Source organism: Oxyura jamaicensis, chromosome 1 (genome assembly GCF_011077185.1).
Source record: "Oxyura jamaicensis isolate SHBP4307 breed ruddy duck chromosome 1, BPBGC_Ojam_1.0, whole genome shotgun sequence".
In the NCBI taxonomy this organism is placed as follows: Eukaryota; Metazoa; Chordata; class Aves; order Anseriformes; family Anatidae; genus Oxyura; species Oxyura jamaicensis.
The window spans coordinates 99,452,432-99,480,026 of record NC_048893.1 but is presented as its reverse complement, the minus strand read 5'-3'; the positions used below and the strand labels follow the sequence as shown (position 1 = coordinate 99,480,026).

Genomic DNA, 27,595 nt, shown 5'->3' with positions numbered 1-27,595 from the left:
TCCTAGGGAATAACTCTAGTGTATATACCCTAGCATAGCCTATCACAATTTTCAATCTTTGCAAAAGGGATTTCAAATTCCTGTTTGAAAACTTTTAGAATCTACACCTGTAGAACACTCTAAATTTGTACCTTAAATTAACTGTGTCCCATTTTATACCTGATTATTCTTTTGTCAGGTAAGTAGTAACATATGTGTAAAAGCTCAGAATCAGCCGTTATATGAGCACGCATTCTGAGCACACTTTGAAGATGGGCTACTTACCGACAACTGGATTTCTTCAAGTTGTACTGTCAACATGCTTTGTAGTTAAAATATTGTTGCTATGTTTTCCCTAAGAACTTAAGGTTAGCAATAAATGCCAATCCTTACTGACTTCCTCTTTCATTAAGGTCTCTAAAAATGAGCTTCTTATTCCCTAATTATTTTAATAGTCCTTTCCTGTCTCTTCTCTAGTTCAAATTCATCTTCCTGAGGTATCTCAGTTATACAAGGGGCAATACTGCTTCTAACATCATTATTAGACAAATTCTCCAGACAATGTATTGCTGTCTTTTTGGTTTGATTTCCACCCACTCTCCCTCCCCCTCCCCCCTTCTTGTTTTGTTATTTTAAATTGGTCTGATCGCCACTGGAAAACTGGTTGAGATCCAGTGCACTTTGCTATTGCTTCCTCTTTTAATCAAAGGTCTTCCTTGAAGTATAACACAATAACCAGAGAAGGTGATTTTCTATAAACTCTTAACAAAAACTGGCAAGATTTATGTAAGTGGGAGTATCTGTGCTCCAATATTACTACTACATATTTTAATTGGCTATTACTTGAACATTGCTATCGTTGTGAAGCAATTCTATTGATTGGTGTTATATTTACATCACTATTTTAATACATATTAAGAAACTAAACACTAAACTAGATATGTCAGAACATGCAGAGAAGCATAAAACTGAAAAGACCTTGTTCACAGTTTAGATTGACATGGTGAACAGAGACATTGCTGATAGACAAGAGCAGGGGATTTTTTTTTTCTCTTTTTTCTCTCTCTCACACTTTTTTTTTTTTTTTTTTTTTAATAAGAATAACAGTAACCATCTGTTCCTGGATTTAGACTGCAGATGTACTCTAAGAAGTAACTTTTTAAAATTGGTACCATGGGGCTCTGTGTTCATTCTCTCACTGACTGGGAAGCACACTTGCTCAGACGGAGTTTTAAAAAAGGAGAAGACTATGAAAAATGTCACAAATGCTAGCTCTGCAAATGTATCTATGTATCTCAATCTCAAGATGTAAAAGTTAGGCAGAATTCTTCTGTGTATTACCTCTAGCACTAAGGACTCTGTAACTGCAATTAAATAAAAAATGCTGTTGTTGTTTATTCTACTGATTTATCCACCTCTGTCATGTGTGCGTTGTTTCTACAGTGCTAACAAGTTTTTTTTTTTTTTTTTTTTTTTTCTTTTTTCTTCAGGTTGCTCATGAACTCAGTACAATTTGAGACATGCTAATAGTGTACTTGGAATACTTGTCTGAAAAAAATAAGATCTTGTTTGTATATGTTGTTACCTATCTGCTCCCCTTCTGAAATATGGTTTTCTGAACCTTCAATCCAACATTCTGCAAACTATTCACCACCTGTTTGCATCCCATTATCAAAACTCATCTTTTGTTTCATGTGTTTTTTTCCCTAAAATTTCATATCTAACAGGATAAGTATTACTCTATATTTCCACTTCTGATATCGAAGAAGCTTTAGAAGTATTTTGTTGAATGTGTTTAAAAACTACCACTTTTCAAAACAAGTACATTTAAATAAATAAAATGATAATCTGTGTAAAATTACTGGAATAAAATAAGAAATACCTCAAATGGCTACGCAATTGAGAGATCTCCACTTTGCTTCTTGAAACGTTCACCCAGTGGCATCTTTCCATTTAACACGGTACAAGCAGTAGTGCACTATGAACTCTTCTTGATCACGTAACGTAGCAGTAAAGAAAAAAGGTAATGTGGGAAAAAGGATGGGATCCCTTCTTATCTAAAAGAATGGAGATAGAATGATTTTTTTGTGACTAAAATCAGTGAAAAGAAGTAAAGGCTAACTTTGGGTCACATGTGGGAACTACAGGATTTCTTAGCATACTGGAAGAGGCTTTTGAGAAAACTGAATAGTAATAATAATAAAGTTTATTATTTGGAAAGATTCATTTAAAAAGCCATGCATCTACTTAATGAGGAGTGGTGATCCTTGTCTGCAAATATTTGACTATATAGTGTTAATTTAACAAGTCATCATCCTGGTCTCTGTAACACAAGCAATATTCTGTGATCTGTTTAATGATCCCCAATATTTATGTCACGGCTGATTTAACAGGAAATGTGGTACTTCCTGGAATATAATGCATAAGCACACTTCAATAACACAGCACAATGCAATCTTAGAGATTGCTTTGCAGCCATTGATTATGTGGAAAACTACTGAGGCTCGCACTTGATGTTAAATGTCCTGGTGCTATTTTGTGGATGAAAAAAGAAGCCCCAAAATTGAAGTTACTTAACTGATCATGCTGGCAAAACATGTGAACTCTGATGTGGAAATATTGATAACTTTACTATTTTCTTGAAAATCTGCTCTTACAGAAGCATTAATTAACTATTACATAAAAAAATACATTTGATAGTTTTAGGCAAGGCTGCTTTATCCTATGTTCTTATTCAGGTTTCTTCACTCCCTGCTGCAGGGTTGTGGCTCTCAAAGCTTCTCAGGCATACAGGGACATCATTCAGCACGTCATCTGTTCTTTTTGACCACTAACCACAAGCTCTTCTCTTGGAAATCCTGATGTTATTTCACACCCTTCCTTCTATGAACCTCCTTCCAAACTCTATCTCCTTCCCATATGGAGTTTCTCTTCTATCCTAGTTCGATGATTTTCAATGTATCCCCTTTGATATTCAGTGGCAAGTCTCCTACATCGTTTTCCTTGATTCCCTTCATTTTCTGTTTGTCTCTGTACATATCTCCAGGATTCTAATGACAAAAATAACGATGGGTAACTTGGGCATTTCTTTCTAATCTAAATACAATAACTGTCCAAACAATAGGCTTTGTCTAACATCTCTGCATCCTAAGCTTGACAAAGAACTGAACCCTTACTTCCATCCCTCTGCCTTCCCTGTTCATTAACAAAGATGTCATTATATACTCTGATGCTCAGTCCTACTACCTGGTTCTCCTTTCAGCATCTAGATCCAAACTCATGGAGCGGGTAGGATTAATTACCATCATCTTTAAATATCTACATTGTTGCTAGTCACCTAAGGTTCCCTTAAAGTCTTTACAGAGAAGCAGGTATAATTATAAAGCATTTCAGAAAACTGCTTCAGGTATCCTTCCTTAGTGTAAATTAAATACAAGAGAACATATTTAAAACATACACTTTCATGCTCTGATCTGGCCTGTTCTTTAAGCGCATAGTCAAAATAGTCATTCAGATTTTTATTATTATCTTAACTATGCAATTATTTTCCATGCTGACCTTGACAGAGTAGAACTGGTCTTTTGTGAAGATGCAGACAAGGTAGTCTTCCTGACTCAATTCTTTCAACTCACATATTTACAGTTTCTGGTGTTTTGTTGTTGTCGTTGCTTTTAACCATAAAACCTTTGCTGAATCAATCCAGGTATATCTACCGTCTTCATTATGCTATATAGATGGTCACATCAGCTAAATATTTTTTTATTCTTAACATTTCTCTCATATCAAATATGCAATAGAAAATTAAAAAAAATAAATCAAAAATAGAAAATTTTCATACAAGTGTAATATTAGTACCTTGCATATGGAATAAGCCTCAATGACTGAGTGGGTGCAGTTACACCTCTTCCTTTCTAATTTTATTCACCCCCTTTTTACTTACATTGCAAATACTTTCCAACACTGATCATCTTTAATATATATGTGTATATAGCCCCTCCATTTGGGTCTAATTATAATTATCATTATAATAAAAAACTGACGATATGTAAAAAGTGTAACAATATATTGGATACCACAATACTGATTAGCAGGAAGACAAACAAACAAACAAAAAACACTAGAGTTGAGTCCTGTAACGTACTAAGAATTACGGAAAGTCAAATACAAACTCATCACTTTCCCACAATAACTGCCTCGAAATTTATCAACAACTTCAATCTTTATTTGAAATAGCTTGGGTTAGTCATTCCTCTCTCCTCCCTTAAAGTGATGTGCTTCCTACTTGCTGTGTGGTTACTTCTCAAAGCAAGTATTCAGATCCAGAGTGGAGACACTAGAACCCAGTGGGACAGACAAAATATTTCTCCTGATTTAAAGTGGCTTCAGGAGAACATACTGAAACACTTTGTAGGAGTCATGTATATCCACTTAAGAACAATATGAAACAGCTGCACATATTCATCCTGAAAAGCGTGTATGGAAAGAAAAATATGTAGAAAAAATGAACGCTGAAACTTGCCACATGAACAAGTGTTTTCCTTCTTTGCCTCACAGCTAAACTTATGTGGAACTGGAAGGGAGAAGCACCCTTAGTTGTATCATTACTCTTAACATGCATAAAAAAATATGTTCCTACTGTAAGACCTGTATGACACCATTTATCAGCTTATGTTTGTTTTGTGTGCATTTTGACACCACCTGAAGATAAATATGGAATTAAAAATAAATGGATGCACTTTTTCTGCTAATGGGTCTAGACATCCTGCACTTAATCTGAATGATTTTAGGAATAAGTCAGAGAATTTTCAGTACAAACAACTTCTGGAACGGTTTTCCCTTCAGAGAATGCAATCCTAATAGGCAAGAGAGAACAAAAAAAAAGGGGGGAAGCAATTTCACCTATAAGACTGTGTTACAGTTAATGTTATTTTTATAAATCCTTACTGATTGCTATAGAAACCTGTTGGATTAGTTTTAATAAATACCCCAGGGCTTTTCCACATAAGCCGGGGCATACACACATAGTGCTACTGATTATTATTACATAGGGGAGGAAAAACAATGGATCGTTAAATCTTTAAACATGAAAAACTTGGTCCTTCCTTCATTCAGTCTTCATTCAAATAGGGGGGGACCAGGCAGCGCTTGCACCACCACCGGACATCCATCATCCATGCTTGCAGTGGGCATGCTTGCAGTGGCAGATCCTGTGCTGAGGAAGGGGGAACGCCTCCAGCCCCTCTCAGAAAGGCACTGGTGGGGTATTAAATCCCATTCCTGCTACTTCTGTCAACAGGGCACTCATGGGGGGGGGTGGGGGGTGGGGGGGAGGGGCTCACTCTCTCGGGTCCATGGGCTGTGGGGCCAGGGCAGTCGCCTGTGACCATCCTGTCTGGAGGGTGCTGCAAGCCTGCACCATCCCCAGGCCAGAGGGTTCCCCCATGTAAAACTGGAGGACTTGATTAACACTACAGGCAGGCTCGTGGTCTCAAACATGGCTGGTTAAACAGAAGACCCAAGGATTACAGTTCCCAGCCTTGTTTTGTGAAGAAAAAAAAAAAAAAAATCTAACAGTGAGTTAAAAGACTCTGTCTCTGACCTATATTAATTTTCATTTTCTGAGTAGAATGAGTCCCTGTACATCAGGAAGGGTTGATGTTCCAAACTCAGAGAAAGGGGGTACATGTAGAAAAAAAATTGAATATTTGAAAGGTAGAAAAGTCCAAGTAATTCACATACATCATGGTTCCTGCTATGCTTTTCTAAGAAGGCATTAGTTTTCTTGACTGAGAGAAAATTTGTATTGCTTTGCTTTCTTGCCCTTTTACTAGAAAGGTATTTTACACTGGAATACAATTATGTGTCAAGGTTTTAGACCACATGCAGGGATGATTGCAAGGGGTAGATCACGAAAGCTATAATCATGTAAATGGTGTATAACAGACATAAAGTTTTATGAATGGATAAGAAATCACTCCCTTTCTCTTACATCTGCCTATTCTCTTCTTGTATCTTGTAAGACTCTCTTATTTATGCATATTTGACTCAAACACTTTTGTTAATCACTTGGCTATCCACAGTTTTATACAGTGTGAGAAGAGTTGTTGCACTAGTAAACCACCAATAAAGTATTTACATTATGTTTTTCAGTTAAATATCCAACAGATTCCTTCTTTCTTCATTCCCTTCTTTCCCTTTCCAAAAGTTGCTCCTACTAGAAGACTTAATACTTACCTTCATAATCTAAGAGTTATTTAGGTCTAGAGCCTTCTACTACTCTGGAGCACACGTCTTTCAAGAAAAATCTGTGGTCAGGAGTTCTGTAGCTGAGCCCAGGTTGTGGTCGACAGCACAGCTCCTGGAGCTGGTGTCACTTCACTGTGCAGAGGAGCTGCAGAATCGGGTCCCTGAAAGATCCCTGCTGCACCACACCACAGGAGGCTGCTTATCTGTGGCTTTTATTTGGCCTAGAGACACGTTTCTCTGGTTTATGCAAAACAGAAGTCGGTGAAACAGATTCTTCTCCAAACACATTTTAATTTCATTTGGACTTCTTTTCCCCACTGCAATATATTTCACTTCAGTTTACAACAGAAATTAAGCAGTGCGGGCAGTGTGCGTGTGTTAAAAAAAACCTTATGGAGAAATCCCTGCTTTTGGTCTTTGGAAAAATTGTTCTGAAATGATAGATTGCCTTTTACACTAATATACACAGTCTTAAGGAAAATAATGAGAGCATTATTTCAACAATAGAAAAAGACTTTAAACATTTAAATAACTGAAACGTACTGTAACACACAATAAAAGACAGTCATCTTGGTTAGTTAAAAAGCACAATAATTCCCAACAGTTCTAACAACATTGAACTTCTAGGGTGATGGTGAAAGAAAGCCAGCTAGCAGTGATGGTTAAAAAATTATGTGCAGGTGTTAATGGCAGATGCAGGTAGAAAGTGTCAGAAGTAGGCAGTTAGGAATATTTTGGAAAGATGCACTGTACCTGTGTAGCCCAGCGAATTGTCACCATTATCAGAGGTGGGGAGTGGTGTCCCGCTGTCGTTTCCCCTCTCTAGGTCGTCGGAGTCTGTCAGAAACAACACCAGAGCTGCTGATGGGGTCACAGGAGTAACAGGAGTTGCCATTTCGATCAAAACACGTCCAGACACAATTAAATCCACACATGACAGCAAGAGCCACAGTGCCAGCACGCGGCACGCTTCAACGTTCCCCTGCCTGTGTGGTACTGCCCAGCAAAAGGCACCCAGAAGCATGGCCCCAGGTCCCCAAATGCTGCCCGCTGTCCCCCTCTGCCCTCTCCAGCTCTCCTCCCGCACCTCAGCTCCCACTTTGCCGCCTGAGCTGTGAGGTGGCCACCCAGCCCACCAGCCCGTGCAGGCTGTGGTGAGCATATGGGGACGGGGAGGCAGGGGAGCTGAATGCTAGCATTGCTAATTTTCCACCTTATTGTTAATCAAAGCTATTGACTGTGATCACTCGCCATCATCGCTTCATCTCCTGGCAATTACAGACCCAGGGGACTTCACCTCTTTGCAGAGAGGGGATGATGGGGAGGGGGGACGACTGTGCGTTGGCAAGCAAGGGGGGCTGCTCTACCTCTCCTGGAGGATGGGGCAGGAGAAAGGGGCAGGGCTCCTCTGTGAAAGGGCAACAGTTACACAGCATAGGAAGTGAGATGCATTTTCTGAGCTGAAAGATGCTTGCAGAGAAACACTCGATTTTAATGTCACATTAAAAAAAGAAAAGAAAAGGAAGACAGCTGGTCAGCTAAATACAAATGGACATGTGTTTTAAGTCTCCAAGATAAATTGCTGATCAAAACACCACAAAGCACTGTGAAGGTAACTCATAATAATGAACTAAATAATTCAAAGCAAAAAATAAAATAAAAACCCCAGTGGCCCTGAAAACAAAACAGCACAACCCAAAGGAATTTGTTGTCAATATCACTAGATCTTTTGACTTGTCTGTAGCTGTGAAACTGCAAATTAAACTTTAATTATATTTTTTTATTTACTTTTGATTTTGTGTGATGTTCAATAGATAACGTCTAAAAAGCAACATTCACATTTTGTTTAAAAAAGCTGCAAGAAGCAAATCTGTTCTCAAGGTATCACTCACACAATAAGCTGCATTTCTTCTTCTTGCTGACAGGTGTCAGACAATTTATTAATGATTTTAAAGACCCTGAATAGGAAAGATCTGTTTTACTTTCACACAGAGGCATGTATTCTGGACTTCCATAATGACTGAAAGTAAATGTTCCTTTTCAATAAAACACACTTGCTGTTAAAAATCATCTTGGTTTCACAAAATTCCTAAAGCAACTATGTATGAAATTAAACTACAAAAAAACATAAGCAGTTTTTCTTTTTGGACACAGAATTTTACTTACTCAGTCAATCTATTTTTTAAAATGTTATGCTGAACATTTATATTCTCCATTTGTCCACTAAGTACTCTTACAGAGACAGCATCTTCACAAATCCATAGCTTTTTTAAGGAATTCTTAAAGGAAAGCAAAAAGAAACCAAAATCCTCAGGATCAATCCAGTTGAAGAGACACACTGGAAAAAATATTTAGTAAAAAAATAGTCAATTAAAAGAATTGACAGCATGCCTTTTAAATTACTGTTGTGCAAATTAAAAAAAAAAAAAAAAAAAAAAAAAGCCAAGACTTTCATCTTGGCAGATGAAAAAAGTGAAATATGTTCATTTATTAGTCCATTTATCTTTGCTGGCTCACTAATGGCCAATGTCATGTACATCTTTAAAGCCTGCTCTGAAAATTGCTGCAGAGTGACGGGTCCAACACTCCGCTTCTCCAGATTGCTCTCTTATTTGCATTCAAGGCTTGATTGGGTCAGAGTTTTAAAATTACAGCAGTAAAGGACAGAAGGATGGGACTTTTTTATTAAATGAAGAGGCAGAGCCTGTGCATACTTTATTTTGGGCAACTGTTTATAACCAACTATAGAAAGCTATAGAAACCAACTATTTCAAGCAATGAATCTGCCAATCATCATTCTGAAAGATGAATTGCTTTCTAGGAGATGCACACTACACAAAATGATTAAGAAGGGAGATGCTCTGAAATCTCCTGGTGTGTTCTACATGTAAGTCTAAGGCATTCTGTCATGTGCAAAATATGATTAATAAATGAATTATCCTGTTTTGTCCAAGATGCTCCCTAGGACATGGCATTCCCAACAGTGGGCCAACCCTCTGCGTAGCAGACCTCTCACAAAACAGCCACTGTTAATGACCTATAGCTAGGCTCACTGTGGGCTTTAAACACAAGCAGTCTCCATTTCAGGAACTCTCTGCATTTACTCCAGCCAACAGGTCATGAAAGCAGAAGCTCTAAAACTAGGCTACAACTACTTGCAGCCATGTAGACATGAAAATGAGGAGATTAGTCTCTTTTTTTAACATTACTCATATATATATGATATCTGCTAATGACAATACCCTTACTATTTATGATTCAAAAACACACAAGACATTATTCTCTCTCATGTTCTTTGAGAAATGCTACTTTTCAAACTGGTCATAAAGAACACGATACTCAGCTAATGCTAAATTATGTGTGGAAACTGCTTTCACTAAGGAATATCACTGAAGTTCAGTACTTGCTATGGGTGAATTCTCCCCATCTCACTGAAGGATAACTCTGCACTCAAGTCTTGCATTTAGAGCTTTGGTCCCCTGCACTGAGCTGAATGCTTTTCCTTTGCTTCTGAGTCCCTGTTAAAAGAAATAAGTACCATTGACTGAAATGGCACATTTCACCATTAAACTGCCACAAAGGCATTCTATTGACTGTGAAGCAAAGAGCCTGGATGTTAAGATGTGATCTATTTTCTCATGTCTTCCTTGCTGTAGGATAAGGTGATTTTCCACTTGGCTTTGCTAAACATTATGAATAATTATAGATGACTACACTTTTTGAAATAATTACCATTAAATCAAAAACAAAACACAACAACAACAACAAACAAACCACTAAGTGAAGGAAATGAATGTGATAGCCTGGAACAATTCACCTGAGGTATGAAAAATTTAGAGCTCAGTCTGACTCAAAGCAGGGGCTGAACTCAGAGTCCCATCCCTCAGAGAAATGCCATAATCACTCTACAGCTGGGCTCTTGCCAAGTTCAAAATAATAAAAATTATTTGTCCCTCAAAACAACCCTCCAGTAAAATTATATGCCTTGGTTGAGTATCTGTATCGGATAGAAGGAATTTAAACCAAGATCTCTGACATACCAGCTGCTCAGAAAAGTTAGAAATAAAACTTACATTTAAAAAAAATGACTAATCAGTAATTAGTCATTGACTCATTAAAAGACAAAAATAAAAAATAAACAAAAAAAGAGCATTTTATTACACAGAAAACATTTTTTACTTATAAGTATGTAAAACTTTAAATAAAATGATTTTTTATTATTATTATTTTTTTCTTTTTTTTGAAGAGGAAGATGAAAAGTGAAGCCTTGACCACCAAAGAAAAAGGAAAAAATGAAAAACCCATTTTTTTAAAATCAATTGCTATAACACTTTTCTTTCACAAGAGAAGCATTTGAGATATGCTCAATGCATATGTTTAATATGCATTGATGTTTAAGTTGGGGCAGAGCAGTGCTCACGCAGAGCCAAGGCCATTCCAGCTCCTGGTGCTGCCCTGCCAGCTAGGAGGCTGGGGATGCACCAGGAGCTAGGAGGGGACACAGCCAGGACAGCTGTCCCAGGCTGCCCAAAGGGATGTCCCACACCATGTGGTGTTGTGCTGAACAATAAATCTGGGGTAAAGAAGGAGGAAGGGTGGGCATTTGGAGCGATGGCGTTTGTTTTCCTGAGGAACCGTCCCACGTGCTGAGCCTTGCTTTCCGGGAAGTGGCTGACACCTGCCAGCCGGAGGGAAGCAGCAAAGGAATTCCTTCCTCTGCCTTGCTTGGGTGTGCAGCTTTTGCTTTACCTTGTGAACAGTTTTTATCTCAACCCAAGTTCTCACACTTTTACCTTTCTGATTCTTTCCCCTTCCCACATGGGGAGAGCAAGCAAGCGGCTATGTGATGCTGAGCTGTCTGCTGGGGTTAAGCAACAACAAGGTCACCACTGATGTTTTTTCCACCAGTAACAGAAAGTAATGCCACCAGTTACTGCTTCCTTTGTATCAGGGAGAGATGTCTATATGCCATGTCTTATTGTAGATGCATCCATAAAAGTCCTCAAATGATTCAGTATTGATGTCCTAGCACATATTCCTCTGTGACACAAATAAATGCTGAAAAGACCTTCACAGGCACAATTTCTTTCTACTGTAGGAAACGCATGTATCTGAAATACTACAGTAATCATACTTTATTTGAAGTTAAAGCCACTTCCTGAAAAATGTCTGACTACAAAACTGTTGCTTTATTTAATTCCAAAATATACAACTTTGTTATTTTTTGTTAAGTTTCTCTGACGTTCACTATCATCATCTGCCTGGGGGTACAACATTTGGAGGAAACAGCATAAACAGCATTTTGCAAATGAAATTAATAAAAGATTAGGGTGAAGCAAATGAATATAAACTACTATCAATATTAGAACTGTGTTCTACAAATTGGATCGATTCCCATTGATTCATTTCTAGTGATCTAGAGGAATTCAGGAAGAGACATCAGAAAAGAAAACAGCTCTTGCCACAAACCACAGACTAAGATGAGGAAATAAATTAGTAGCTTGTTTTTTTCAGTACTGTGATTTATTCTAGGCTTTCACTGGAGTTACATTAGAAAAATAATACAACGTCTTAAGGGATACTTAATTCTATTTCATCATTTGGTTATCTATAATGAACAAACATCTTATGTTACCAAAGCAAAGTTAAGTAAGGATAGTACTTAGTGAGATCTATAGTTTAAACTAAATTAATGCATCTGTGATAATTCACTACTGTGAGGGGAAATAATACATAAAATTAAACATTAATTCAGAAAAAGTACAGACAAACTTTCCAGTGTCTAGACCTATTCTTCAGATCTGGAATGAAAAGGAAAAACTTCAAGCTATGGGGAGAACTGGGAATAATCATGCCATCCTTAGACCATCACAGCTTTCCAAACACAGTTCTGTATCAGAAGCCTATGTTGCATATGGCTGATTAATCTGGAGGATATCCCTATCAATGTCTATATTAGGTAAATGGAAATATTCTATTATTTTAAAAAAGACTTAACAGCACAACTTTCTAGAGATATACTCACATTCAGCCATCCCTCTAACTATGTTAAATCAGGTTACTTAAGGGAGTTATGACCATTTTCACTAGCTAATGGTATCTGCAAGTAATTAAGGAGTTCTTCATTAAAATGGACACTGCTCAGCTGCCTCATCTGAAAAGTTAAGAAAGGTTTAAGCTAAGGGAAAAGGACAAGAATTTGTTCTCACATAATGTTTTTAACCTGAAAATTTGGCTCAAGTATATTGGAAATAAAAATGTGAGGATGCTTTTTATTAATAGCTTATACAAGTATAGTCTAGCAACTCAGTACCCTTTCTAACAAAAACGTACACTTATGCACAGGTACAGAGACATTATCGATTAGGCACAAGAGAATTTTCTGTTGAGAACATATATACTTCATGGTGTAAAAAACAAACAAACATTTGGGTCAGATTCATCTGAAACAACTACAAATACAGCTTCTATTCAACCATTTGAGCACTTTTTTTTTTCAATTGTCTTCAAAGAACAATGCATATTGACTAAAAACCTGACAGAAACCCAGTAGTAAATGCTATTTAAACGCCTTTCATTCCCTTCATTTTCATGCTACATTTGATAACAGTCTTTAAATCACTAAAAATTAAGTGAGGACTTCAGCTATGCAGAAGATTGTGGCCAGTAAGTTATCTCTTTGCCTCTCACATATTTCTTTTTGAAACAGACAGTAAATGGAGGAGCACACAAACACATTGGGTCTGGCTGGGCTGGAGTTATTTTTCTTCAGAGTAGCTGGTGTGGTGCGCTGTTTTGGACCTGTGACCAAGAGCACTGCTGATAGTGCACCAGTGGCTTAGCTGTGGCTGAGCAGTGTTCATGTGGTGTCAGGGTCACATCTGCCTCTAACTCTGCCCTGCAGGGATGAGCTGAACCGCCCATACCATGCAACAACACAGTCAGAAGATAGGAAGGGAAGAGAATGGTGGGTTTAGGAGCAAGCATTTGTTTTGCTTGGGGACCAGCTGGTCGTCCATCCACCCCTGGGAGGTGGATGCCTTTGCATCACTTGTTTTGTTTTCTGTCTCTCTTTTTCACTTATTAATATTTTTCATCTTGGCCCACAGGTTTTTCTTGCCTTTACTCTTTCTCTTCTCTTTTCCTGTCCCTCTGGGGTGGGGCAATGCATGAGGGGCCATGTGCTGTTTCCCTGTCTACTGGGCTTCTCCTCCAGCAGCAGCTTCAGTGCAGGCCCAGCAAATGCTGGGAGTACCATCTTTTACATTTATTTTATTTATTCATTTTTTAAAAATCTGTATTACTTGCTTTCCAATTCTGAAGTTGAAGTTCTATGTGGGATCCATCATACAGGAAACCACACAACTATGGCAACAATTCTGGCTGAACCTAAACCTACAAGTTCTCAAAACCTAATGTTTATCAGTGAGCACTATAAGAATGCACTATAAGAAGGCTTTGATGCTTCCTAACCTTTCTTTCCTCTCTGAACCTCCACCATCTTAGCTTCTCTTAGCTCTGCTCTGTACTTCTTGGGCCAGTACTCGTAGCCGTCTCCTGCTCTACATCTTCAGCCATTTATTTCCCATTCTTTCCAGACAAATCCGAAGGCAAAAGCCCCTTGGACTAACAAAGTGGTTCTGGCAGCATGTTAACAGGTGTCGGCCCAGCTGCTTTAGTTGCAGGGGTATAGGGACATATCACCAGCCTGTATGAGGCACTACAATTAATTAGGACAAGCAGCCATGTGCTAGGGAAGCACAAATGGATTTATACCAGAATTTTCTTTTTTTAAGGCAACAAGCAAGGTTTCTCCAGAAAATGCAGACTGTATGATTTATTTTGAAGTGCTCGCCAATCATCCTGACTATGTTCAATACAACAGATGGAAGAGTGGGTGTGCATTTCTTAGAGGACTGAACAGAACACCCTCAGCTGGAAGGGGCCCACAAGGATCATCAAGTTCAACTCCTTTACTTCTTTTCATATCAATATTTGCATTTTCCTTTCACTGGAAGCACCAAACTTGACCTTGCTTTAGGGAATGTCATCTCCCCTATTGGCTCTCTTAGTAAGTTTTCTTCCTTATGAGAACTAAGATGTTTCTCAGGTGAGTTCTGATGATAGTGGGAACTACTATCAAGAGGTTTAAATAACTGCAACCAGGTACACCTGAAGAACAGGTTTCACAAGCTTCCTGTGCTATCCTCCAAACCCACTGGACTTCTCTTGCAATAATCACCTAACCCCATGGTAATCACCTCAAGGAGACCACACCCAGTCCTTCAAGCTTTAACCATGAATCTGCTGTTTCTGTTACTCTAGTTGTGTGAGGTTGGTTTGAGCCCAGATTATGCAGCAGCTTTTCAAGTAGCTGCCCCAAATATAGTTGTTAAGAATCAGATTCATTTTTCTTTACTATAGAACTAAAGCACAGGATTACCCCATGAACAGGAATTAAACCTGCAAGGAGCCCACAATGCTTAATTACTCCTTATTTTCTTCAGTTGAGTGATGAACTTAAGGAAGCTGATGATTTTTCCTCACTAATGATTCTGTCATGGACAGACAACGAGTCTTGAGGAACTAATTCAACACACCAACCCCAACAGCGTTGCAGCCATATGATTTAAAATAAAACTACTGTAAAAATGAACATTGGATTTACACAGCTCAAGAGCTGAGAAAGCTTTTCCTTGTTCCCTTGCTTTTCTGTATACAGATTCATCTTTTGAGTTGTCAAATATATATATGAAATGCAGCTGTGTCATTTACGTTTTATATGCCTATCTGCAGAGCTCAGCATGAAGAATAATATTAAATCAATGTATGTCTTTTTTTTAATTATTATTATTTTATTTTTTTAGAAAAAAAGAATGGACATATTTACAGTAATTCACTGCCATGCAAGGGAATACACTGACACACTAAGCAAGCCCATTGAATCTGGTATAGCAGCTACAAAGTCTCCTTAATACTACAGGAATCCCAGGTCCATTATTCAGGAAACACTCCTAGTGACATTGTTCTTTATTTTTTTTTATTCCTCCTTTTGCAAGGACAGCATTTTGAACCGTTTTCCTATCACCTTTGACAACACATTCTCTACCTTGCAGTGGTGACTTCAGCCACACAGTGCTTCCTGATCCCTTTAGCATACAGACGTCTCATGGAAACACATCCTGGTGTTGCTCCTCTGGGCGTTCCATTCCTTTTTGACTTCCACAGCCCCAGACCTTTGGCTATAACACAGATGCCAGCAGGTATGGCAGGCTCTAATGGCCCTCTTCTTTTCACATTTAAAGACACTTGTGTTCCATTTTAGCCTGTCTTCTGCACAAAGCAAGGACCTGGTAACACCATATCCTATGGGCTGATTTGATGATTAAAAAGAGGAGGAGGTTTTAATCCTGTCATAGTTTACAATTAAAATCCTTGCAGACTAAGAGGAAAGTAATTTGGTTTTAGCATGTACAGTGATGATTTTGAAGTGAACACTGCAAACAAAAAGGCAAATTGCAATGTAAACAAGAGGTGGAGCTAAAAAACACATCACATCAATCAGTACAGCTCTATAAGAATAAATTTACAGCAAGCTCCAAATGTCATCAAATCACACATACATAGGCACACAAAGTAGTAGTAAATTGAGTCTGTCCAGAATTCTCTTTCCTATTAATCTTCCAAGACAGTGAATTAGCTGGAGATATCAAATGATTCTCCCTTGCAATATAACTTTTTTTCTTAATCCAAAAAATGTTTTCTTTTATCCATACTAATGGAGGTAAGTACTTTGAGGGAGGTTTTGTCTTTTGTTATTAGATCACGGGGGTTCTCTCTGAAAAGCTCTTCCTAAGAGCTACTGCTTTTGTGCCACACAATGAAATGCATTCTACAAAGGAGGTTTTTAAAGTTTGGTCCTTGGAGAGAATAGAAGCCATACAACAGGTGTTCCTCCTTTGTTTACCTGAGCTGACTACTTGCTAGTAAAAATCATGTCCTTAAAAAAACAAATGACTGAGCATGTAAGCATTTGCCTGGAAAATTTGATATTAGGCTGAAGTCCTTTCTTGTTAAAGCAGCAAAATGCTCCCATTGACTGTATTCAGGTCTCTGTTAGCACAGCTGTGAATACTTCAGGGAAACAGGAGAAAGAGCCACAAATAAAGAATTAGCAATTATTATCTAGGTCATAACAAAACATACACATATGTCCCAATCAACTTAAAAATTCAGTGTCTGAACCAGGAAAGTTTCATAGAACGGCAGTATGTTAATTTAATATTTTACAGTAGTACTTTAGCATCTTCCAGCTGGCAATCCCATTTCTCAGGGTGATTAATGTCAGCCTCAAAAGAATGCACCGGGTCAAAAATTACTCCAAGTTTATGAACTCAAACTCCAGACTAAATAGAACTACAATGAAATTAAATAGCCAAGGAGGATAACAATCAATAACTCTTCTATCTTGTCAGAATTCAGCTCTGCAAAATTAATACCAGATAAGAAATCACACAACACAGCAAGGGGTACTTGGGTTTACAAGGATCTTCGGATATCTCTAGATATTGTCAATTTGTAATATTGTGTACATTGAGCACGGGAATTACTAGCTAGAGGCAGTGATTTTGAAACAAAATAAGACCTTCAATAGATCCACGGGAACTCCTAAAATAATTAGAGCTGTAACTGAAAGCGGAGAGCCCAAAGCAATAAAGAATGAACACTGAAAAATGATATGCTTTAAACTACACAAATATGATGAGAATGATGCCAGTGTAAATAACAAAATCAGCCACATCAAAATTGTGATGAATAAGAGTATCAAGATGGGAAAAACAGACCAAATCTCATATCCATGCTCAAAAGTAACTGGACATTTCAGATAAACTGCCCAATTAGACATAACTTTATCAGAAACTTTAATTTGTGTAGATATATGCAGAACAACATCAAAATAGCAAATGGAAGGAAACACTTTTGCCACCTTTAAAAAGCAAGGCCAGAAAACATTGGGAGCAGGAAATTAGACTTCTCTTAGTAAGGGATTCATTTATCATCACAGGAATGAACTGAAAGGGGAAGTTCAGATGACTAAGAATATATTGGGTCTGATTTACTTATAGAAAGTTTCTGAAGTATATCATTGCTGGCTAGGTCACAGTTTAATATCTTTGGACTGAAGTATAACAATGTATAGGAAGTAAGGGTGAGAGCTTGAAGAAAGAAAAATTGCTTTAGCAACCCCCAATTGTTTGTTTGTCCTACCTTCATTAAATGTGTTGGTGCAGCTGCTTTGAGCAGGAAACAAAAAATACTTCTGAAGCAATATTACACATATCATATGTTTTGAGCATGATTGGTTCCATATTGTTGGGGCCCTCAAGTGCCTCTAGCAGAATTCACCAGCAAATTTTAATGTGTCAACTTGGATAAAAGTCAAAAGTATCCTTATGGACTAGGGATCCAGCACAGCAACTCCAAGAGGGAAGGCAATGCTCTGGCTCCAACCTGAGCCCCAGGTGCTCCCCCAGGGGTTCCTCCCATGGGCTCTTGGTGAGAGCAAGCTGAGCCCTGAGGTGGCCACCAAACTCCTGCATGTCCTGGTGCTCTCAGGGTCCCTCTCCAAATTTGCACAGTTGGAACCTCAACCCAGGGCTGCCCGGTTAGTGGCAGTGGGGTTAGCAGCCCCCAGCCCATGCTGGGTGCCACATGTGGGCAACACCTTTCCTTCCTAGACATTGGGCGAATCTATAATCAGGCTAGGTCTTAAGTTGAAAACTTTAGGTCATTACAATGACCCTTTAATATTTGCCCTTCAAATGAAAGACGTGGAACACTATAAATGTACTATATAGCAGAGCATACCAGAAGATCAAGTCACTAATAAATACGGAGCTGTAGAACCAGATCTGTGCATGTAGTCTATCAGTTGCAAACAAGAAGTGGCTCACAATTCATTCAAATATTATTACTACTGCTAAATTTAAGGTAACAGTCTGGCTAGTTTGGAACTGCATCATATGACAATATTAAATAGTTCAAGTTATATGCAAGATGATTTTAAGTTGTGTACTAAGCCCCTACTATATAACAGATTGAAATGGAAAAACATTTAAGATTTTTACAGACTTAAAATTTATTTCAGTGACTTATCTGGGAATACAGTTATGAAATATTAAGAGAACAAAACAAAAGCACAAGAACATAGAGAAATAAAAGTATATTTAGCATATTAAAGGCAATTAATCATCTTTCACTTTCATTTTAGGAGGCCAGACTACAGAAAATTCCCAGAGAAACACTGTAATTTCAGAAGGTGCTAGATATGAAAAAATGAGACTAACACATTGGATCAAATAACAAATCCAGCTAAAAACTGATCTGACATTGAACACTGGTTAGAAGGTAAAACAACACAAAGTAGATTGGTATTGTTTTATTATACCAATTTAACATCTCAACAAGAAAAAAAAAAAAAAAAACCTTGCCTGAAATGATGGTGAGGAAATTTAAGCTTTAAAACAAAAGAAACCATACTGAGTTTACCGAATTATTCCTATTACTCAAGCCTTACAGTTTAGCTAACTCTACTGAACCTTGTGTGGTTTTCTCTGACTGGAGAGTGACAAAGGAGACATGGTATGATCTTGGTTGCAAAATGCTGGACTTGAATATGCTGCAAGTGTATCTAAATGCTCAAAGCTGAATACAACTGGAGCGTTAAGCAAGTCACTGAAAGAGAGTTCACGTCCGAGACAAAGGCTGCTTCCAGTGTACTACAACAAAAGCTTCTAAAATTGTTAAACATTTTAGATTTTTTTCTTAGCTATAAAATACTGAGCAATGAAAACAAAAAGTTGTTACTGGAAATAATGTAACGAAAATAAAAATAATCTAGGATGTTTTCCCTATAGATTTTATTTTGCTCAACTGCTATATGGCAAACAGCTATTTCATTGCTAATTCACAGCTATTTCTGAAAAAGTGTGTAGTCTCAGATAAGAAGGCATTGACATACACAACATAAAGGAAGTCATGTTTGGTGATACAAGGTAAACTGGGTAAAAAATTGACTCTAGGCAAAGACTCTAACAAAAATATTCCCATAAGCATTGACTGAACATTAACTGGCATTACACTGATTGGCACGCATGCTCCCCAGGTAAACTCCTGCCTAAGCTTTTCTCATCAGCTTGAAACTTGAACATAATTATGTTTGACTAGATTCAGGCTGAGCGTGTCTCAGGGTCCCGGCCCCCTCAGTCAGCCAAACCAGAGTCCTAGACAAAACTTTCACTGGTTTCCCTGCCGCCTCCAGCCACAGGTATCTTTCTCAAGGAAACCAAGAGGTCAGAGAGAAGTTGGTGTGTGGTGAGATCTCAACCTAATATGGAGACAAAATGTAACTGCACCTCAGATCTGCTGGTACAGACATAGCTTTGAGACTGCTGCCACCTTTATTCATGATTGTGGTTAAGATTAGCAAATGAATTCAAAAGAGTCTAGAGAAGGATACCCAGCAGATGGAGACTGTGCAATAATAGCAACCTTGTTCTGTAGTAAACTAGACTAAAATAAAAGACTTGCAAGCCCTTCCTCATCCCAAATCAGCTGGATTTTTCCTACATGACATTATTTGAATTACTACTCTGAACATGAACTACACATTTCATAAATCTGAATGACTGACATGGCTCCAATTCCACAATCTAAACAATCATAAATATTATTACAATTGAAAAAAAAGGCAATTCAGAAGAAGAAGAAAAAATCATATGAAGATTTTTCAATCAGTATAGAATCAAAATTTAGTTGAATTTAAGCTGACCCCTCATTTATCATATCCAGTGGGCAAGTCAGTTAATGACTGTATTGATTCTCTTTTGTATTCATTTTTCCATATAACATCCAACCAAAGTGAATGTAACCATAAAATGTTAATTTCAGAGGAAAATATTTCAACAATAAATATTTGAAGGTGAAGTTATGAAAATTATACAGTAGATTTAATGTACTGAAGCTACAGGGCATATCTGTTGAATTGTAGTGGGAAATACTGCATAATATGCACTAGATTATCCCTGGAAGTAGTGTGTTACTAATAACTAAAACAGACTTCAACAGCATTATATCAGCTGAGGATCTGATACATGTGAAGTGCTGCTTTTATGATAAACTCAGGAGTACTGGGTTGCTTGGGAACCTTTGATTACTTGGAGAATAATGATGAAATCTGAGATCATGGTTACCCCAGCCTACCAGTATCTGAAGATGAGAAGAGGGAAAATACATGCCATTTCTATGCACATCTGATTTGACAGGCATCATATGGAGTTTGTTTTTGTGCTTTCACTGAATTGTATAGAACAGAGCACATGACTTCCACCCTAACATTTGCTGGTTTGAAGAAAAGTCGAGCAGTGAGACAAATGGAAATGATCCGTCTTCCAGAGGGAGAACGAATGCACCACGCTTTGTGCAATTGGCTTCAATATGTAACTAGAGGTACAAAGCAGTCTGGACTAGTATGTGGTTAAAACACAGCACAACATATCTAATACTACACTACCAACCAAATATGTCTTTTTAAAAATCCTGTAAGCACTGCCAGTTTTATTTATTTATTTCCCTTTTCCAACATGGAACTACTCTACCCTCCTTGTTTAATTGGCTTTTAAACACCACAACTAATGATCAGACCTTGATTTGTAGATTGAGTTGGTTATTTGGTTATTCATGCTTTGAAAGTGTAATCTTTATACAGATCTTTACAGTCTTATCCTCATTTATAAATCTCTTTCTATATAGCTTTTTTTTTTTTCCCAACCAAGCCTAAATTTCCCTGGCATTTTTTCCAATGTTTAAACTGACTGATGTTTTGTGAGCAGAAAACAAAGCAAAGCTGAAGTCCTGTCTTTGTGAAAACTGCATTCACACAGGCTTCCATTAGATGCTGGAAAGTCCCCATACTAGGGAAGCTGTGAGGTGATAGGTAAATTTATCTTACGATTTCTTTAAGCTCTGTGGAGAAAAGAAAAAGAGACAGAGAGAAAAGGGGTGAGAGAGCAAGCGTATTTGGTTTAGTCTGTGGCTCCTTTTAAGGAAACAATTGATTTCTTTTGTATTTTTATGACTTGAAAAACTGGAAACAGATATCTGAGGAAAACAGAACCAGATCTCCTGTTGCAAGGACACTGAGTAAAATCCGGCCGTTGTCTTCTGTAGTGCTCAACCACTGGGAAAACCCGGGCTCGCCACGAGCCCCCCGACGGCTGCAGCTGGGGCCGCAAGCCCTGCAAAGGTCAGGGGGCTGAGGCAGCGCCTCTGGGGAGAGCCTGGCTGGGGCCCACGGAGCTGAGCTGCAGCTGCTGCTGCTGCTGCTGCGAGGGAGGAGGCAGGGAGGGGGAAATCCAGAATGTCTGGAGGGATGGAAACACCACGGTTTCGCTTTCATCCCTCCAATATTCTCAGAAATCACTCTGGGGAGAAGAAAGGCATCACTTGAAAGTCAGATTGGCCTGTCTTTATGCTTTTCAGGCATCCACAGAGAGTGGAAATAAAATGATAATGACCAAACTTTTAAAACAGTGCAAGCTGCTGCCTGGATCTCAGTGAAGTGAGCGCAACCAGATACACATTCCTTCAACATCGTGACCAGTTTTTTAGCCAATGGCACCAAATAATAGGCAGTTACACAACAACGCCCTCACCCCAGAACAAATTCCTTGCAAGTAAAAAGACTCTTGTACAGTCACAAAGCCACAAACTTGAAACTCAAGAAACTGTAGAAGTGAAGCTGCACAACTGATCTGCCCACAGCTTCCCCAGCCACGTTTTAGGCATTAATTTTGTGACAATGCCAAAGTATTCTTCCAGTGCACAGAACAGGTGATGCTCGATCAATAAGCAGCCATGAAATATTTGTTTTCTCCTTGTTGTGAATTCATATTCCAAGCACTGCTCTAAATATAGATAGCTTCATTTTGTTAGGTTACTTGGCCTTATAGTAAGTGAAGCCCAAACACTGCCTCAGAATTTGACTTCTTCCAAACCAACAAACTTGTAGACACTGCTATTGGAAGTTCTGCAAACATGAACTAATATACTCTTTTTTTCCAAAGCCCTTTGAGCTGAGGTGGCTCTGTTGTCATCTCCATTTCAACCACTGAGGTCTGAAACAGCGCTGGGGTTTGAGTCAAGTTATCTGGAAAATGTTACTCTCTCCAGACTTTCACCATCAAGGCTTCCAGCTCCACAATAAAGGCCTGTAAACTGGAGCCAGAACAGGGAGAAGAGGACACCAGCGATGTTCCCATAGACTGACAATCTCTGTTATGGAGCTTTTCACCTGCTGTCTGACAGCACGAGGTGGACTTGTTTCAAGGTTCCTGTCTAACTGGCCCAAGGAGTCAGGCTAACAACTCTGCCCCAAGTGGGGGCATCTCCTACCTGGACGAACATTACTAGACCAATAAATAATTAGTTGATTAATTTACAAAGGAGCATTTCCAATTACTAGGAAATATCTGCTAAGTATGAAATACATATGTCATTGCCCCTGGATGTGTTTAAATGATTTAATAGTTAATCTACAATATTCTGAGTAAGACTCAAACTTAACATCTACTTTTGCAAAAATACATTTAAATAATGCTGTATGTGAACTTAAAAAAACTGGGTTTAGGTTTGTATGGCTATACAGACTTCGATGTCTTCTATTTTCTTCCCAGTCCCTCTCTCAACAAATCAAAAAAGTAAGTTATATTGCCATTTGTATTTATGCATCTGAAACAAAATAAAATAAAAATCGATTGCTGAGGCAAATTTTTGCATGTGCTGCAGAAAACAAAACTATGCTGACACAGGTTGTTGTTATATTAAGGAAACAGTTTATGACTGATTGCTTGGGAAGAAAACAGAGGAAATGTTACTCTAGAGAATGTTTTCACTCTGAATTTAGACAGCTTATAGAAAAAGCTTCAGGAAGACAGAGGCATTTTGAAAGGAAGATTGCTAACCTGGAAGTCTAACCTGGAAGTCATCTCAGCTACTAAGTTTCAAAGTTAAATATCTTTATCTGTCACTTATCCCATACAAATTCCATACAGGTATTAAGATGCAGACACCTCTGTGGATCTTTCTTGACTCTATTTATCCAGTTTATAAACCAGAATAAAAGACTCCTAAGGTATAAAATATACATGCCCATAACAAATTAAAACATGCTCTAATGTCTCTGTTATTACTATAAACTACAGTATCAAAAATATTTCTGTGATAACTTCTGAGGACTGATTAACAAGTTATGAGGGGCATAAATTTATCTAAGATATTTCTTAACCACTTAACCTTCTTAACCACTGAAAGTTTAACAATCATGTAAGTACAACTCTTGTCATACTAATCCTGTACTTTGAAGAGAACATCGTATTTGCATTGTAATTACATCTTGAGAAACATCAGCTGCTTCACCCTGTGAAAGAAATACTTTTGTTAAGCCTAAGTTCACCACTGCTCCTGAAAGCAGGCGCTTTGGTGAATGTGTGTAAGTATTCAGTGTTCTGTAAAATAATAGATTATTGCACTTAACACCATTTGTGGTTTGGAGGCAATGACAGTGGTTTGCTTCTACATCAAGAGAAATATCAATACATTATGTATTAAAGATGTTCTTACTGCAGGCCTCTTAAATGGCCAAGTGACAACTTTCTTGGTTTGAGACTTCTAAACTACAAAATCTAACTATCAGATATGAACATCACATCTTAACAAATCAATTTCTGTCATTACTATAAACTAGTGTCAAAACTGCTTCTGGTATTTCTGCTGTGGTGTGTCCTACAGACCCCCACCCTCCCTCCCCCTCAGCACTCACACACGACATTTTGCAATACCATGCAGTGCAATGCTGGAACAATAAAAGCTAGAAATACTTTCCTTCTTCACACACTGAATGCAAACCCCAGATTTGCAAAACTCTAATTAGCAGCTCTTAAGACAGATCATTCAGGTCCAGCTGATTTGTACTAAGAAATGAACAGCATTTTTTATTACTAGTATTTTTCCCTCTCTTTCTTTGCTGGTTGTTTTTGTTTTATTTTGAATTTTCCATTACATAGAAGCAGCTTGTAATCAAACAGTTTTGGGATCATGTCTGGGTGAAGAAACCACAACCGCTTGCTATGTAATAGTTTAAGAAATTAGTGACCTTTAAAATATATTGAAAAGTCTAATTTGGAAAGAACAAATGATGATGTGGTCCAAATATTTTACTTCATTGAGTCTGGGCTAGCTGCAGTAATCCCATGTTACTCTAAAGACAAAGAAGTCCCGATAAAAATCTTGGCATCTATAAATGCCACATGGAGTTTCCATGTGGCATTGTTGTATGATTAAATTATCTCACTTTTTTTTTCTTTTTTTTTTTTTTCCCAATATATTTATAATATATTGACTTTTTTTCCTGTTACTTTTCTTCTAAATCTGGGAGGAGGAAAGTTAAATTATTTTTTAATCCAGAAGCAGAGAAAAATAATTAGCTTAAAAAACTCCAGCTACAGTCTGAAATGGCTTTTCCAGGCATAAGAGGGCACATTATAAGGCATCGTGTTGTGGGACTTTCCATGGCTTGAGACAAATGCTCTCCCCAGGTGAAGCTGAGGATCCATCCTTTCTCATGGTTTGAAGCTGCTGTTTCTAACCTTCATGGTTTGTTAGCCAGGTGACCTTCGACATTTGATCCTGGAAAGACTATTAGCAGTGACTCCAGGAGATTTGCCTCAACAGCACGGCTGTAGGGGAGCATTCCCAGGTGTATTATAAATGCAACTTATCACATCATTCTACAATTAATCACTGGGATATCATATACACTTAGAATGTGTACATATATACATATGTACAAAGGGAACGTATTTATATATGCATAGAATAAAAATGGGTATTAAGAAGAGGTAAGCCACACTGCATGCATAAAGCATGTGTTTTATGTGTTTATTCCCTACTTGGTCCAAAATAAGAGTTATGTAGGTACTTAGCTTCATGCAAGATCTTAGTGTTGTGGCTCGGCAAGGTTCTTTAAACAATGCTGTGGAATCAATGACGTAAGCTACTAGAGAAATCAGCTACATGTTTCAGCAGCTTTTGTCAAACTGAGGCCAATTCGACATTTTTGTCAAACTGAGGCCAATTCGACATTTTTGCCAAATTGAGGCCAATTTGACAAATTTCCCAACTCTTTAGATTACATACTGAACTTCAGAACTTGGGGCAGGTTTGACTGTAACAAGTGTAAACACTTCAATACCCGCCATTTTGGGGGCATTATTGTTATATCAATAATAAATAATATTCCAGATCATAGAGGTGTTTAGAAGAACTGCCAGTAAGGAACAATAATATTTCCTCTCTCTCCATCACTGTAATTTCCACAGTTTGCACTTCTCCCTTCTCATCAATTTTCTCTGTTGCACTTCTAATTGTCTTTCTCTCTAAAATATTTATTTTGGGATAAGAGGCCAAAAGGAAGCTTCCTGTAGTGAAAATGTATCACCTGTTAAATTCTGCTGTTTGTTGTAGTTGTAAAACCATGGCACATCTGGTATACTAAGGTCATATTTAGCTACGGTATTTGTAAACAAATCGGTCAATGTTTTTTTTCCATTTAATTAATAACTGTAATGAAAATGTATGCTTGAGACAGGAAGAATAGGGGATACAATAACAGAAGGTCCAAAGAAAATGACAAAATAATGTGTTCCTTAATGCAGGTAAGACAAAGCAGCAATGCTTACCTGTGTTTATAGCATTTGAAATATATAACATTCACATGTAATGCAACATGATTCAGAACAGCTGACCTTTCTTTACAAAGAGTGAATAAATGGATTCCCCTACTGACAAATGCAACTTAAAATGTCTCCACTGACCTAACTGTAACATGAACCGAACACCCCATCTTACAAAGATGTTTGTGCTTTCTATTACATGCTGTGAGAAGTCCCACTGACCTCATGCTTAGAAGGTTAAGCAGGCAACCTTGCCTTCTCTTAACAGTTTAGTTGACTTGTGGTCTAGCAAACGAAGAAACAAGAACTGTCAAGCCTGAAACTAAGCATTTTTGTTCAGGGACCAATTATCTGGACTGAAAGGAATGGAAGGATGGAGAACAAGAGTAGAGTCACAAGGATGGAATAGGGAAGAAAAAAGATTTATAGAGAAATAAGCTCTAGCTGCTGACTCATAGAAGCATTTATCAATAAAGTGCATGAGGATATTCAGCATACAGATTCACTATGCATGTGTGACTGCTGAATAGTTCATGGATTAAGAGCCACAGACACAATTAACAGCCCCCCTGAGCTTTTAAATTCTAATGGCTATCAAGCCTGAAAGTTTCTCTCTCTTTTTTTTTTTTTTTTTCCTTCAATAAAGTTTATGGGTTGTATAATATGCATTTAAGGACTCTAGATAGTTCCTATATCCTATTTTGTCTGTATGGTACCTTTTGGTGATATTACTACACAATCAACCATGAAGAAAGAGGAAAAAAAAATATTTCCAGACTATTCAGACTATTTTCCAGGCTAACAAATAAATTTTAGTTTGTATAACAAATATGTCCATTAGAACTGAGGAAAAGACATAAACCCTAAACAAGCAAAAAAACCCACAAGTTAAAGCACAAACGCAATGAATACACTCCTTCATTACATGGTCTCCAAACACACAGCAGTACAATACGACACACAAAATATTACTAGTTCAGCAGAACATTGAACACGTAGTTAGCCTTATCCCTTAAACAGCAGTTAAGCATGTACCCCCATTTAAGTACGTTTAAACTACATTCATTTCAATAGGATTTAAGCACGTGGCTAACAGTAGTTGTATGCCTTGCAGAACAAGGATAAAAACAGTATGATATGATTATTGGTTCTACATTTTAATTTTGCTACATCTTTTAAGACAGGCTTTGAAAATGGTTTGTAAATATATTCATATATTACTGCATGCTCACTAGTAGACTTGTGCTGTGGGGTCCTATAATATTACAGTGCAGATTCCTCATATATTACAAAAAAAATCAAAATACCTATTATATGCAATGTCTTTCCTGTAAAATGATATGCCAACTTTCATAATCATTTGCTATTCTCTTTACAAAAAATTGGTATCTTTGAAACCTCCTAATTAAAATAACAAATAAAAAGTCCTTTTTAGTAATAAGGAAGAAAACTGGCACAGAATCATAATAAAGAAAAGCCAGCTGAGAAGCCTGCTACAAAACAATACTATGTATAATTGGTGTTTAATTATGCAGAATTAACAAATGGCAGCAGCACTGGTTGTATTACTTGACCAGGGC

At 37.7% G+C, this 27,595-nt stretch overlaps 1 protein-coding gene across 1 annotated transcript in view; it reads right to left on the bottom strand.

Annotated features, from left to right (window-relative positions):
* Window positions 1-27,595, bottom strand: part of ROBO1 (roundabout guidance receptor 1) — a 645,922-nt gene that overhangs the window by 302,613 nt on the left and 315,714 nt on the right. The window contains exon 3 of the mRNA XM_035333114.1: window positions 6,979-7,062. Within this exon, the coding sequence (XP_035189005.1) occupies window positions 6,979-7,062 (84 nt within the window). The remainder of the gene's footprint in view (window positions 1-6,978; window positions 7,063-27,595) is intronic.